The 13,349-nt window shown below is 34.9% G+C and overlaps 1 protein-coding gene across 3 annotated transcripts in view; it reads right to left on the bottom strand.

The window, feature by feature from the left end:
* ASPM (assembly factor for spindle microtubules) overlaps positions 1 to 13,349 on the bottom strand; it is a 64,769-nt gene that overhangs the window by 34,711 nt on the left and 16,709 nt on the right. For 2 of the 3 annotated variants that reach the window (XM_045877099.3, XM_064594055.1), the window contains exons 6-16: positions 12,392 to 12,634; positions 11,800 to 11,867; positions 9,181 to 9,322; positions 8,490 to 8,620; positions 7,813 to 7,988; positions 5,184 to 5,329; positions 5,007 to 5,092; positions 4,320 to 4,541; positions 2,514 to 2,721; positions 2,274 to 2,416; positions 2,046 to 2,174 (exon numbers count right to left, since the gene is read on the bottom strand). In XM_045877099.3, the coding sequence (XP_045733055.2) occupies positions 2,046 to 2,174; positions 2,274 to 2,416; positions 2,514 to 2,721; positions 4,320 to 4,541; positions 5,007 to 5,092; positions 5,184 to 5,329; positions 7,813 to 7,988; positions 8,490 to 8,620; positions 9,181 to 9,322; positions 11,800 to 11,867; positions 12,392 to 12,634 (1,694 nt within the window). Of the gene's footprint in view, positions 1 to 2,045; positions 2,175 to 2,273; positions 2,420 to 2,513; positions 2,722 to 4,319; positions 4,542 to 5,006; positions 5,093 to 5,183; positions 5,330 to 7,812; positions 7,989 to 8,489; positions 8,621 to 9,180; positions 9,323 to 11,799; positions 11,868 to 12,391; positions 12,635 to 13,349 lie in introns of all 3 variants that reach the window. The other variant, XM_064594054.1, reaches the window with a different exon arrangement.

Here is a 13,349-nt window from a genome sequence, read left to right as displayed (position 1 = left end):
ACAAATCCAAAGAGGCAAATGTACTACAAAAACTAGCAACTGTTTGAAAACTTATATAAACTGATGGTAAAAATTCCAATCCTGGAAGTCACTGTTTCTTCTCTAAATTAGACTGCATGTCATCATTTTTAATTCTCTACTATTGTTAAGCCAACCTATTACAAGGTTGTTTTATTTTACCTTGCATATGGGCCACATACAGGGATTTACTTTGCTTTACAGTTTATGCCTACTCTTTGACAGGAAGAACTAAAAGGTAGAATGTATCAGGTACCCTTGGATAATCCTGCTTCATTCATTAGGTAATTAGGCCATTAGTCATTTTTCACTTGTCACTACAAGAACTTAAGCCAGTCTATTCTCAATGGATAGTTTATATGAAGTATAACAATGACATGAAAATACAACACCTGAAAAATTAGCTACCCCAAGGTAATATTTATATGTTTATTAGCTTATAATATTTCTATGAGAATATACAGGGGACCTACTGCTTAATGTTCCAAATAGCAAATGAAAAGATGTAATTGGATGCTAGTGTAATTGTATAAGAGATGGAGCATGGTCGCCTGGAGAAAGGAGAGAACCAGTGGTCTTCAAAAAACAGGGAAATTTCTACTACCTAGATCGGAAAAATTTCTACTTCCTAAATCAGGAAAAGGGATCTCACCAGCAAAGAGCTAATAAGAAATCTTTCTAGTTTATATCTTATTAGTATAAGGTCGTCTTGAGCAGAAAATAAAGCAGATTTCATTTACTAGCCCCCCCAATTCTGATAAATATCTGTTTCATGGGATTTTAAATCTCTCAATGTCATATAAACAGAATTAGTGAAATAATTTGAGGACCAGCCAGGAAAGAGTCTTTGCTGAAAACTCTCCTAAAGCAATTCTCCTATAAGCTTCCAGAAGTACAAAGTTATCCTCTAAGGAGTATGTGGGCAAGGAGGCAGATTCTGAGAAGATAAGGGGCAAAAGCAGGCACAAAGAATATATATGGTAGCAGAAAAGACCATTTGTGAGTATCAGCCAGTTCTAGCCAGTATTGCCTAGTTCCCAAAAGTTATTACCAAGAGTTTGAGTGGGTAAGAGCAAATTATTTCAATTAGCGTTATTTCCGAGTCTGATAAACTATGACAAAATACATGGTATGTTTAAGAGTTGCCAAAATGTAGCTGTTTTATAGTTATTAAGAACTCTATCATAAATGCACAGTAACTCAAAACTGAGGAGGAGTATAAGGTGCAAAGTATTTCTGAAATATCTGATAAATTTATCAAGCATGGATGCTTATTTTGTTTGATTTTCCAAATAAGTAAATACAGGATCATTATAGGGGTAGGGAGAAAAAAGCATTAGAATAGTTTGTTCAACTTGATCAAGGAGACCATTTCACAGGTGGTTAAAAATTGCATTTTTCTCAGAATTAAAAAAAAAAAGCTTACATTAACGTAAAATTTTGTACTGTTGGGGTCACAAAAGGAAACGAAAAATAACATCACTATTCCTATGCCCAGGTCCCAGAAATTGAGAAATAAAACAATAGAAACAAAATTCCACATTTAAACTAATAAAGGGTACACTGGAAAACAGTTTCATGACAGACAAAATGAGCTGGCTAACTGAACTGCAAAATCAGACAATGACACCCAGACTCAAGGGGCACTTCAGCAGCAAGATCAAGCCTCCCAGAACACCGCATGAAAAATTCATGGAAAACTGCTCCCAGAGATAGGTTAGATTCCACGAAGAAGAAAAGAGCTGAGTCAGGTATCCTCAGTTCATTTTTACAAATTTACAAAGGGGGTAAGTTATTCTACTTCCCCTAGAGCAAGCAAGGGGACAGTGGTTGGAAGATACACCCAGTGAAGGAAACATCAGGAGTTAGGGAGAAATACACATCCCTAACTCAAAACACACACAATTATTAAAATTATGTCAATAACTTCATACATCAGTAAAATGTAAAAATCACATCGGGAATCAATCAACTGGTATTTTGTGAAGTACAATTCACATTGTAGTGTTTTCATTTTGGGGGAGTACCTGTTGGCGTTTTAGATCTGTTTTTAGTTTGTATTTTCTCCAAGTTGTCTGTATAAGTCTAGCAGCTCTTGCTTCTTTACAAAGATCCAAAAGCCTTGCACAAAGAAATGACAAATAAGTGATAACCACCTAAGAGAAAACAGAAGAGATGAAAACAGAAGTTTGACAGAGAATATGCATCTTACTGTCACCTTCTGAGACTCTTGTTATTAGTTGAGAAACTCTTACCTTTTCGTCAGGAATTGTATTGGACATATCTGAATGATTAATCATAGCAGGTATTCCACCAAGGTCTCTAACTGCAGACCTAACCAATTGAAAATTTTTCTTTTCATTTTCTAGAAGTTCTTTGTATAGTTCTGAAGTGTTTTCTACTATGTAAATAAAAAAGAGATTAGACAGCTCCAGTCAAAAATCTGATGTGACAAAGAAAACACTTGAAAAGTTAATCAGGCAAAAGGGACTAACCATGATCAAGTGCTCTGAGAGACAAATCCAGAGAACTTCCATCAGATTCAGATGATGAATTTAACACCACTGAACCAGTTTGTGTGCATTCTACGGTTTGAGTAGTACGTTGACATATAGCATCAAAAGGCACATAGTAAGGATGGTAGTAATGGATCAGGTAACATAATACACGGCCATCTGAGAAAGACACTGTAAAATTCTCCACCTGATTGGAAATTGCAGAAAAAGGATTAACTGTATTTAGACAGTAATATGGATATTAATGGTTTTGTAGTCTGTATTTCCTTTTAATAGCTATGAAAATCACATTAGTGGCTAATAGTACCTAGGATAACATTGTATTTATAGCCAAATTCTCAATTATAAAATACTCTTTCAAAAACAGAATTTGATTATTGTGCTAGGAGAAATAGGGTCTCTCAAAAAATTCATGTCCTTGTATCATATGATCTCATTGATATGAGGAATTCTTAATCGCAGGAAACAAACTGAGTGTTGTTGGAGTGGGGGGGGGTGGGAGGGATGGGGTGACTGTGATAGAGACTGGGGAGGGTATGTGCTTTGGTAAGCGCTGTGAATTGTGCAAGACTGTTGAATCTCAGATCTGTACCTCTGAAACAAATAATGCAATATATGTTAAGAAAAAAAAAAGAAGAAGGTAGCGGGAGGGGAAGAATGAAGCGGGGGAAATCGGAGGGGTAGACGAACCATGAGAGACGATGGACTCTGAAAAACAAACAGGGTTCTAGAGGGGAGAGGGGTGGGAGGATGGGTTAGCCTGGTGGTGGGTATTGAGGAGGGCATATTCTGCATGGAGCACTGGGTGTTATGCACAAACAATGAATCATGGAACACTTCATCTAAAACTAATGATGTAATGTATGGGGATTAACATAAGAATAAAAAAAAATTCATGTCCTTCCTAGAACCTCAAAATATCACATTATTTGGATATAGGGCCATTACAGGTTTAATTTTCACAGTGGAGTAGGGTAGATTCATTCTAATCCAATGTCTGGTATCCTTATATGGAGAGAGACACAGAGACACACAGGAAGATGTTATGTGAGGACAGAGGCAGAGATTGGAGTAAAGTATCTATAAGCCAAGGAATGCCAAGGACTGCCAGCAACACCAGAAGTTAAGAGAAAGGTATGGAACACATTCTCCCCTAGAGCCTTCAGTAGCTCTCTGGTATTTAGTCAAAACACAGAAGATTATCCATATATCTGACAAATTTTCTACTAACAATATTGTTCAAGGTGTTAACAGTTTACTATATTTAGTAACATGTACTCTATCATTTTTCTGGCTTCATATTCTCTACCATTATTTTATTCATTTTCACATATTTACATTTAAAGGTACCCTTCATAAAGAAATACAGTATCAATCTAACAAATGATTACAAAACGCTCAACTTAGATTTTTTTCCTCCTCTTTGTACCCAGTGGTCAGGTTCTCTATTGTCCCCTTCTGCACGGTGAGTTTATTTGCATTTATCTTTAAGATAAGGGTGTGATCCTTAGGTGCCCCACTCTATACAAATGTCTCCTATTGAGACTCCTGACTAGGGCATTTTTTCTTTCTTAGTAATACATAAAAAGATTGTGCATTCTACAATTGTTGACAGATTAGATAAAATACAGTATGTGAAAACACCCTCACTCATTTGAGGAAAAGTTTGGTTATATATAAACTACATTATTTAAGAAATGCAATAAAATATTTTATGAATAAAGTTTGACTTTAACCAAAATGTACTTAAAGATAGTGAGCTAAAACAAAAACAAAGAAACTTACTTTTTTATTATAGAAAGCACAAACAGCATTTACCCACTCCATCAATAGCTTTATGCTTTCACTATATTGTTCAAAGGAACCACTATTTCTTTTGTCCTTTTTCTTATTGATAATAGCATCAGAATGGCATGATCGTGCAGACATTGTTTTCTTCATACTCTGTGTGTGTTTTAAAAAGTCAATTTCTTCTTTTAACTGATCTAAATTAAGGGAAATATCCACCTGAAACACACACAAAAAAGGATAAATATCTTTATGGTTTTCATATATCATTCTTAACCCATAGAAGTTAGTCACTGTCATCGCTGTCTTCTTCTTCTTCTTCTTTTTTTTTTTTAAAGGCAAACATAGTTCATGCAGAAGTGATAGAATGCATAGTGGCTAATGTATAGTGTGTCATGTGTAAGATTTGGGGTCACACAAGCCTGGGTTCTAATCTCATCGCTGCGTCCTATAATGCTATAGCTTCTAGCTTCAGTTTCCTTACTATGAAGCAGTGATAACACCTACCTTACAGGGGTATTGTGAAGATTAAATTGGAATATATATAAAGCAATTACCCCAGTTCCTGGGACAGAATAAACCCCAGTAAGGAACAGTTATTGTTAGTCTATTTGATGAAAAGTGCTTTTATAAATCAATACTAAAATTTGATAAAAAGTGTAAAATTTACCAAATGTACAATACCTGAAAAGCAAATGCTATTTTCCAAAGTAATGCAAGAGTTTTTTCTCTGTGCCTATCCACAATATCCTTAGATAGGATTGTATTTCCTATAAATGAAAAGACAATCTGTTAGCACCATATACGTACATACCAATTTTTGGTGAGAAGAAAAGGTTTTATCTTTACTCAATTTTTTACCATTCTCATCATTTAACTGAATTCCTTGTGATCTAAGAATTTGAAGAACAATGTCAACATTGTGCATCTTTTGAAGACGACTTATTGCAGGAATCCTGAGTTTCTTTGAGAGATTCCAGTCCCGTGTGAGAAGTTCCATGATTCGCCTAACAATAAAGGAATTTTCAGATGACACGGTCATATAAAAACATATATGAAAAGCTCCCTGCATCAAAAGGTGGGGCTCAAACTAGGCCTCAAAATATCATAAATATCCTGCCTTTACCCTCCCCACACTGAGACAGTAAGGATCTGTCAATGTATGATTGTCCTTATCATGTGAAGAAATAAACTTAACTTTCCTTTAAAAAACAAACAAAAAATGCAAGATGAACTTTATTTAAATACAGTTATCACCCACATAAATCCCCTAATTTAAAGGATTGTAGGTGAAAAAGATCCCAAAAAACTAACTGAAAACTGTTGCTCCATAATTGGCAAATAAGAGTCATTTCTCATTTTAAGCCTGCGGTTTGAGGTCTATGAACAGAATGTAAGAAAAAAAGATGAGACATACACAAATGCACACATGAACAAATTAACAGAGTTCTATAGGAAAAAAGAAAAGGAAAGGAAGGGAGAAAGTATATTTATGGAGGGGCTACTGTATTCTACACACCAAGCAAGTACTTTCTTTTCTTATTTTAGTCCTCATAGTGAGTCCCACAGTCAGGCATTATTATCCCATTTTTTTTGCAGATGAAGAAACCAAAGCCCAGAGAAATTTAGTAAACTGCCTATAGTCACACAGTTACTAACAGTCACACAGTTAGTAGTATGGACTAAAACTCAGATTTAACAGATTCAAAAGCCATTCTGTTACATCTGTACCAGATTATTGTAAAAATATTTGAGCACCTACCTTAAAAAGACATATATACTACAACTTAAATTCAAACCCCTAATATCATCTAGGTCACTAGTATTTTATCTACTAGACAATAATCGATATTTCTACAGAAAAAGCAAGCCCCAATGGATTATTGTAGATAGCTAAAATTTGGCAGAATTGTTTACAGAACTAAAATTTGGCAGAACTGTTTATATAACCATAATTTCTGAAGGTTAGAAAGTCACTTAAGATCATTCCAAGCTAACCACCCAACTGACATATGAAGTATTTCTGCAACAGTAGACCAACCCGTTACCTATTGGCATTAGTGGACTAGCCATTCTCAAGCATTCTCAAATGACCTTGAAGATCCAGGATCATTTTGCTGACACTGAAGTAAGCGGAAATCTAGTATGCAAAATCAAGTCTCTTAACTAGTTAGAATTCCTGACCAACTAAAAAGCATCAACATCCAACACTGCTAAATCCTTAGTAACTATCCTAAAAGCCTAAAAAATGTCTTCCATTGTGGAAAATAGCACTGAACATAAAACCAATCACTGCCCCCCCCTTGGAAAGTGGAGAAAGTCTAAAAATGTGAATTCCTATTGGCCAGAAACAGATGTAGTGGTTTGGATTTATGAAATGAACAAATTAAACAAATATAAAAATAACATATGAAACATTTTCAGCAAATGCTCTAGCCTATATGGAAACTGCTCAAGTGAGAAATAGTTACAGTAAGGTCCAAAAGACTATTACCTTGTTGTGAGAACATATAATCAGAAAAGAATGTTCATGGAAATTTAATTTAGAAGGAAACAAGTGACATGTATGTTGTTTTTGAAGAACTAGGGATTCATAAAGATCCAGAGATCTCTTCCTCACAAATGTCAAATGTAATATCAACTGGTGAGTTTCCTAGAAACAAGACAAATGTCCCCCACGCAGATATCCTGAAGAGGCCAACTGCAGTACTGTACTGTGCTCATGGTCACTCCTTCCAAAGCAGGAACTGGTAATTCACTGGACTCATACAAAAGCCAATTTTGAGGATTTTAGTTTGTTACCGAGAAACATTATATGATTTGAAGCCAGACATCCTGAATTTATGTCCCAATACTATGGTATAAAACTTGGTATAAAACTGTTACTTCTCGTGTTTAAAACAAGGTTAATAATACTACTAGAATTGGTTCCAAGTAATAACAGTACTTATGAAAACCTGTCAACATAATGTGTTACTTAAATGTTTGAATTTTAATTAGTTCCATGCTTGTCCCAACTTCTATTCTGGGGCATCACTGGTCACTACTCACAGACCCTCGTCACTGTCAGCATGAAAAAAAATGTGCATAGGCGACAAGGTTCCTGGACCTAAAATTGACACCATTTTACAAAAGTATTGCAGATACTTATTCCAATCTTTTTTGCCCTAAAAAAAATTTATTGCATCACATGAAAGAGCAAGAAAGAGGGGGCACCTGAGTGGCTCAGTTGGTTAAGTGTCCAACTCTTGATTTTGGCTCATTTCATGATCTCAGGGTTGTGGGACTGAGCCCCATGTTGGGCTCTGTGCTCAGCAGAGAGTTTGCATGAGGATTCTCTCGCTCCCTCGACCCCTCCCCCAACTCTCTCTCTAAAATAAATAAATTAATTAAAAAAGAAAGAAAGACTATGTAAATACAGAAAAAAAGTGTTTTCCATAAAATTTTAGTCTATTCCATTAAGTAAAATATTTCTATTTCTTATACTTACACAAGACGCACCCCACATTGCAAGTCTACAGCAAGATTTGTAATAGCAAAATCAAATTCGTCAAATGGTGTCTGAACATGGTTAACAGGTAATCCCAATAAGCTAAGGTGACGGGAAAGGTCACCTTCACCACTTAGGAAGTCTCGTGAAAAAGCCAGAAGAATGTCTTTACTAGTCTGTGGAGAAACAAGTTGCAGGTATTAAATCCCAAGATTGTAATTTTGTTTACAGTAACAACAAATTCTTATCTTGTGCATATAGAAATGAGGTAAAATTAATGGTAGCATAACAAAAGTCAGTTTCATATCATATGGTAATAATGTACATCTATTTCCAATTTAAGGCCTTTTAAAAAATTGCTCATAATTAATAACAGACTCCAAAAATTAGAATTCATTTGATAATATGCTAAATTAGGAAAGAAATTTCCCCTCCAGTTAATTCCTCAGAGTTCTCAAATCAACAAAACTTAATAGGGTTGTGTGCTGGTGAAAGGTCAACCAATAAGTTAGGCAGGGTTAGAACTACTAATAAAACAGACTAGATAGGTATTCCTATCCTATTCCACTCCAGAGTACTCTTCTTTGGGAAACTTAGAAGTTTTTAAAGAGAAAATAACAATAAAAACAAGTCAAAGTCTTAAATGTGAAATATAAAAGAGAAAATGAACACTATACCTTGAATTCAGCATCTTTACAGAAGAGACAAGGGTCATGATCAATAAGTTTGGATATTTTGGCATAATCAAGGAAACAAACCAACAGCAATAACTTTTTCAATGTAAACTTAGACAAAGCTTCTTCATGACCTTAAGTAAAAGTACAAAAAAGCATAGCAAGTTAATCTGTGAAAGACAAGTTTCACCTTAAAATATGATAACATACTAACAAAGAAAAGTAATAATAAGCACAAATAGAACACTATGTGCCTTTCTTAGTGCTTTAAATGTATGAAATTCATGTAATACTCATAAAACTGTATGTTTCTAATATTTCCAGCTCATGGAGGAGAAAGCACAGACACAGAGATATCAAGTGATTTAGTCTGTCTCATGCAACAAATTTTTAATAAGCACCTACTCTATGCCGGTGGCATCCTAGATGCCACATTTATAGTAACAAGCTAAAAGAAATATGATCTCCACAGGGCTTACAGCCTACTTGTGAGGAGAGGGTGGGTAGAGACAACAAAAAGGTAAAAATAATTACAGTGATGGAGGAAGTGATGGGGAATGATGGGTGTAAAGAAAGGGAGAATATTTATACTGGCATCTCTAAGAAGGTAAAATTTAAACAGAGACCAGAAAGAATAAGAAGAAGCCATTTATGCATAGTGTGGAAAGAATGCAGTGGAGGCAGAACTACTCACCATCTCTATATAGATGAGGAACGGTGGGGTGTCTATACTCAGCGGCTATATCAGGATTCCAAAGTAAGCGATTCAGAATAAACACAGCCAACCCCATGACATCACTGTTGTCTTCCAAAGATAGAAGTTCTCCAAAAATTGTCTGAAAAGAAATTAAAGTCAAGACTATGTGACCTTTAAGAAGCAAAAGGATACAACAAGGGGAGAGCAAACTACAATCTTCTAAGGATTTGGCAATGTTCTATTTTCTAAGTAGTATGGAAATAACATGGGTATTTGCTAAATAACCTCTTTAAACTTTATATGCTTTGTGCATTCTTTAGTGTATATGGTGTACGATGAAAAAAGGCAAACGCTCAGGACTAAGATAAATTCTTAAAAATCATCTGACAAACCATTTTTACATTTTAATTTTTTCCTTCAAAGAACTATCAAATGTAGGCATGTTGTTCAAATTCAATTTTAATTATCCTACTAAGTATATCATGATGGTACAACAGAAACTTAAATATTAAAAGTTTTCTAATAGTTAACGGGTAGAAACCCATCTGCAAATAATCTAAAATGATAATTTGGGAAGTTCAGATCTGTTTATAATTGATTTTTAAAAATTTTTTTATTATGTTCAGTTAGCCACCGTATAGTACGTTATTAGTTTTTGATGTAGTGTTCAATGATTCATTAATTGCGTATAATTGATTTAAATATGAAATTTAACATCAATATGCTTATTACTGATTTTTTTTTAAAAAGATTTTATTTATTTATTTGACAGAGAGAGACACAACGAGAGAGGGAACATAAGCAAGGGGAGTGGGAGAGGGAGAAGCAGGCTTCCCACCAAGCAGGGAGCCCAATGCAGGGCTCGATCCCAGCACCCTGGGATCATGACCTGAGCTGAAGGCAGACGCTTAACAACTGAGCCACCTAGGCGCCCCATTATTAATGATTTTTAAAGCAATTAGAAAAAACTAAAACCCTATCAAATTATATTTTATAACTTTACATTGACCAAACGTAGAGATAAAAGCATGGAAAATATATGCCAAAATAGAAAAACTTTATCTTTATTTACTAATTTTTTTGCCTTTGATGTTTTCTTAAAATCCTCAAAGGTCATGACCACCACCAGAACCTTAAGGTGTTCATAGTTACTCATCCCTCCTTTCCATCTAAAAGGATTATACATTCCCACCAACCGACATGGACTTGCTGTGTCCCTTGTGGGAGGATAATATTCCTACTTCATTTGTGTTTGGCCAGATAATGTGCTCTGGCCAGTGGAATATGGATGGAAGCGACATATACTACATCTAAGCAGAAGTTTTATTTTTTATTTATTTTTAGAGACTTTATTTATTTATCTGAGAGAGAGAGAGAGACAGCGAGACAGGTAGCAGAAGCCGGGGAGGGAGAGGCAGAGGGAGAAGCAGACTTTCTGCTGAGCAGGGAACCTGAGGCGGGACTCGATCCCAGGACCCCGAGATCATGACCTGAGCCGAAGGCAGACACTTAAACAACTGAACCACTCAGGCACTCCCAAGCAGAAGTTTTAAAAGGAATTACAAATTTCTGCTAACTCTCTTGCTTTTTACCTTGGCCCAAATAGAGGGGTTCTACTCCAATTAAGGTTCTAGAATTATTTGACATGTGAAAGCAGAGCCAGCTGATATGTAATTTTCTGATTAACAAAAAGCATACTAAATTGAAATAAGAAAACTTAGCAATGATACTATCAAACTGTGTGACCTCAGTAAGCTTATCATTTGTTCTCTTTGGGCCTCAATTTCTTGATAAATAAAAGCCAAATTATTGTTAACAATTCCTTTCAGTACCAAAGATCATTCTATTCTAACACCTGGAATAAGCTGAAGAATAGAATATCCTACATGACAATGGCAAAAAGCCTAAAAAAATGTAAAAGTATACTAGTAAAAGATGAAAGAAAACTGGAAACATAGAGCATTTTTAAAATAGAATCATATCTTTAATAGTCAACTACTAGTGTCTTTTTCATTCAGTTAGTTTAAAACTCTAAGTATTACTGAGCCATGCGCTAAGTGAAAAACTCAAATTTGACAACATTTTTACGAGAAGTGTTGCATCAAAGTGGTTACAAGTTTAGGCTCTGGCATCAGATGGGTATAGATTCAAATCCTGACTAATAACTGGCATAAAGCACGTCACTTAAAATCTAAGCTTCAGTTTTGTCAGTGAAGTAGAAATAATAAAACATACCTCACTGGGATTTGAAGAGGTTTAAATTAGAAAATATATTTAAAACAGCCAAGTATATCATTTGTAAAAGCTCAAAAAAGGAGCTTACAATACTTATGATATCCAGTACCAAATTATATATATTTAAGAAAACAGGAAAATTACTATGTGATGATATGGCAATAATATATACTGGCAAGATCTAATTACCTACTAAGTATTTATTAAAGGACCTTAAATTTTATACTGAAAGACCAATGAAGCTAACAAAATGACTTTATAAGTGAAACCATATTTTATTAAAAAATCTATTAAAAATACATAATAAGTCTACTAAAGGTATATATAAAAAAAGTATATAATAAAAAATATAAAATTTCAAAAATTGAAGCATATACTTACCTCTAGGCCGATTCGTAGCCATAAAGGATTATATGACAACAGCCAATTCAGGACTTTTTGCCGTTCTCCTGAAATGCATGTGAAAAGCAAGTAAGCTCAGACCACTAATCAAATAGAGACAATAAATAAAATTTTATGGAGAGAAATCAGTGGAAAATAGGGATAATCACTTATACGAAATGAGTTAAATACATGCCATTCTTAAATATATATGATCATATTAAAGTACATGAGATTTTAGGCAGCGAAGTCAAATCATGTATATATTTGACTCTGAAATATAAAATCTTTAGTGTTTTTAAAGAATTAATCTCAAGTGGTGCCTGGGTGGCTCAGTCAGTTAAACATCTGACTTGATTTTCGCTCAGGTCATGATTTCAGGGTCCTGGGATCAGCCCTGCATCAGGCTCTGCACTCAGTGGGGGGTCTGCTTGAGGATTCTCTCTCTCCCTCCCCCCTCTCTCTTTGGCCCTCCCCTAACTCATGTACATGCATGCTCTCTCTCTCTCAAATAAATAAATCTTTAAAAAATATAAATAATCACATCTTTAGATATAAAGAATCTTTATAGAGATTTCTATAATCTTCTTACCCACATCTTTCCAGAGGTGTCTATCTTTTCTAACAATTAACCGCCGAGCTTCAATTTCAATTTCAAGCTTCTTAATAGCTTTAACCATTTTTTCAGAAGTAAATAAGCGACATGCTGCACGACGTAATCTATTCAACCTGCACCGAGCAGTATAAGCTCTGAGAGACATTTCATCTTTTGTAGGAGCTCTAAGAACACTGATTTTATGTTGACTCTCCACTCCCAAAAGAGTAGCAGCACTTACTGGGCAAAAACAAAAGGAAGAATGTTTCTGGTTAAACAATATATACAGATGTCCTTACATCCAGCAATAAATGCAAATTTCAGATGGCCAAAACGGTCTATTCTCCGCCCCTTCCAAGCTTGCTCTTTTCTTTCCTATCTCAAAATATGGGTGTCACCATTCACTCAGTACCCTAGGCCATTCTATCTTTGCAACTTGGGGCTCTACCTGCAAAATGGATCTCAAGTCTAACCACTTCTCACAACCTCTATCACTATTACCCAAGTTCACATACTATCATCTCTAATCTACGCTAATGAAATAGTCTCCCAACTAGTTTCTCTGTTTCCATCCTTTTTAATAAATTAAAAAAAAGAAGTCTCTAAAGAATGTGACTTTAAAAAATCAATTAAATTTTGAAATGCAACTTGAATTTTTATAAAACATATTTTCTCTCAAGAAGAAAACTAAAAATCAGGCTGTGTTTACTTTTGGAGAAAAAAGAAAAGCTGCCTTAGAGATTGTCTTGCCAAAGGGCCTTTTAATGTAAACATGCTATACAGTATTCTCTAACAAATACAGACAGGCCTCTGAACACTGCAACAAGGAGAAATTATGTTTCCTTAGCTTGAGTCGAACTGATCCTGTAATTTCTATGCAGGAGTGTCACAAGTGAAGTTTCCTTCTCTCGCAGGAAAAAAGCCTTCAAATGTCTGAAGGACAGCATGTTTCCAT

This window comes from Mirounga angustirostris, unplaced genomic scaffold (assembly GCF_029215605.1).
Source record: "Mirounga angustirostris isolate CCGP_5_RB_7025 unplaced genomic scaffold, mMirAng1.0.hap1 SCAF_6, whole genome shotgun sequence".
Lineage (NCBI taxonomy): Eukaryota > Metazoa > Chordata > Mammalia > Carnivora > Phocidae > Mirounga > Mirounga angustirostris.
The sequence above is the reverse complement of the archived record's forward strand: the minus strand, read 5'-3'. Positions and strand labels throughout refer to the sequence as shown.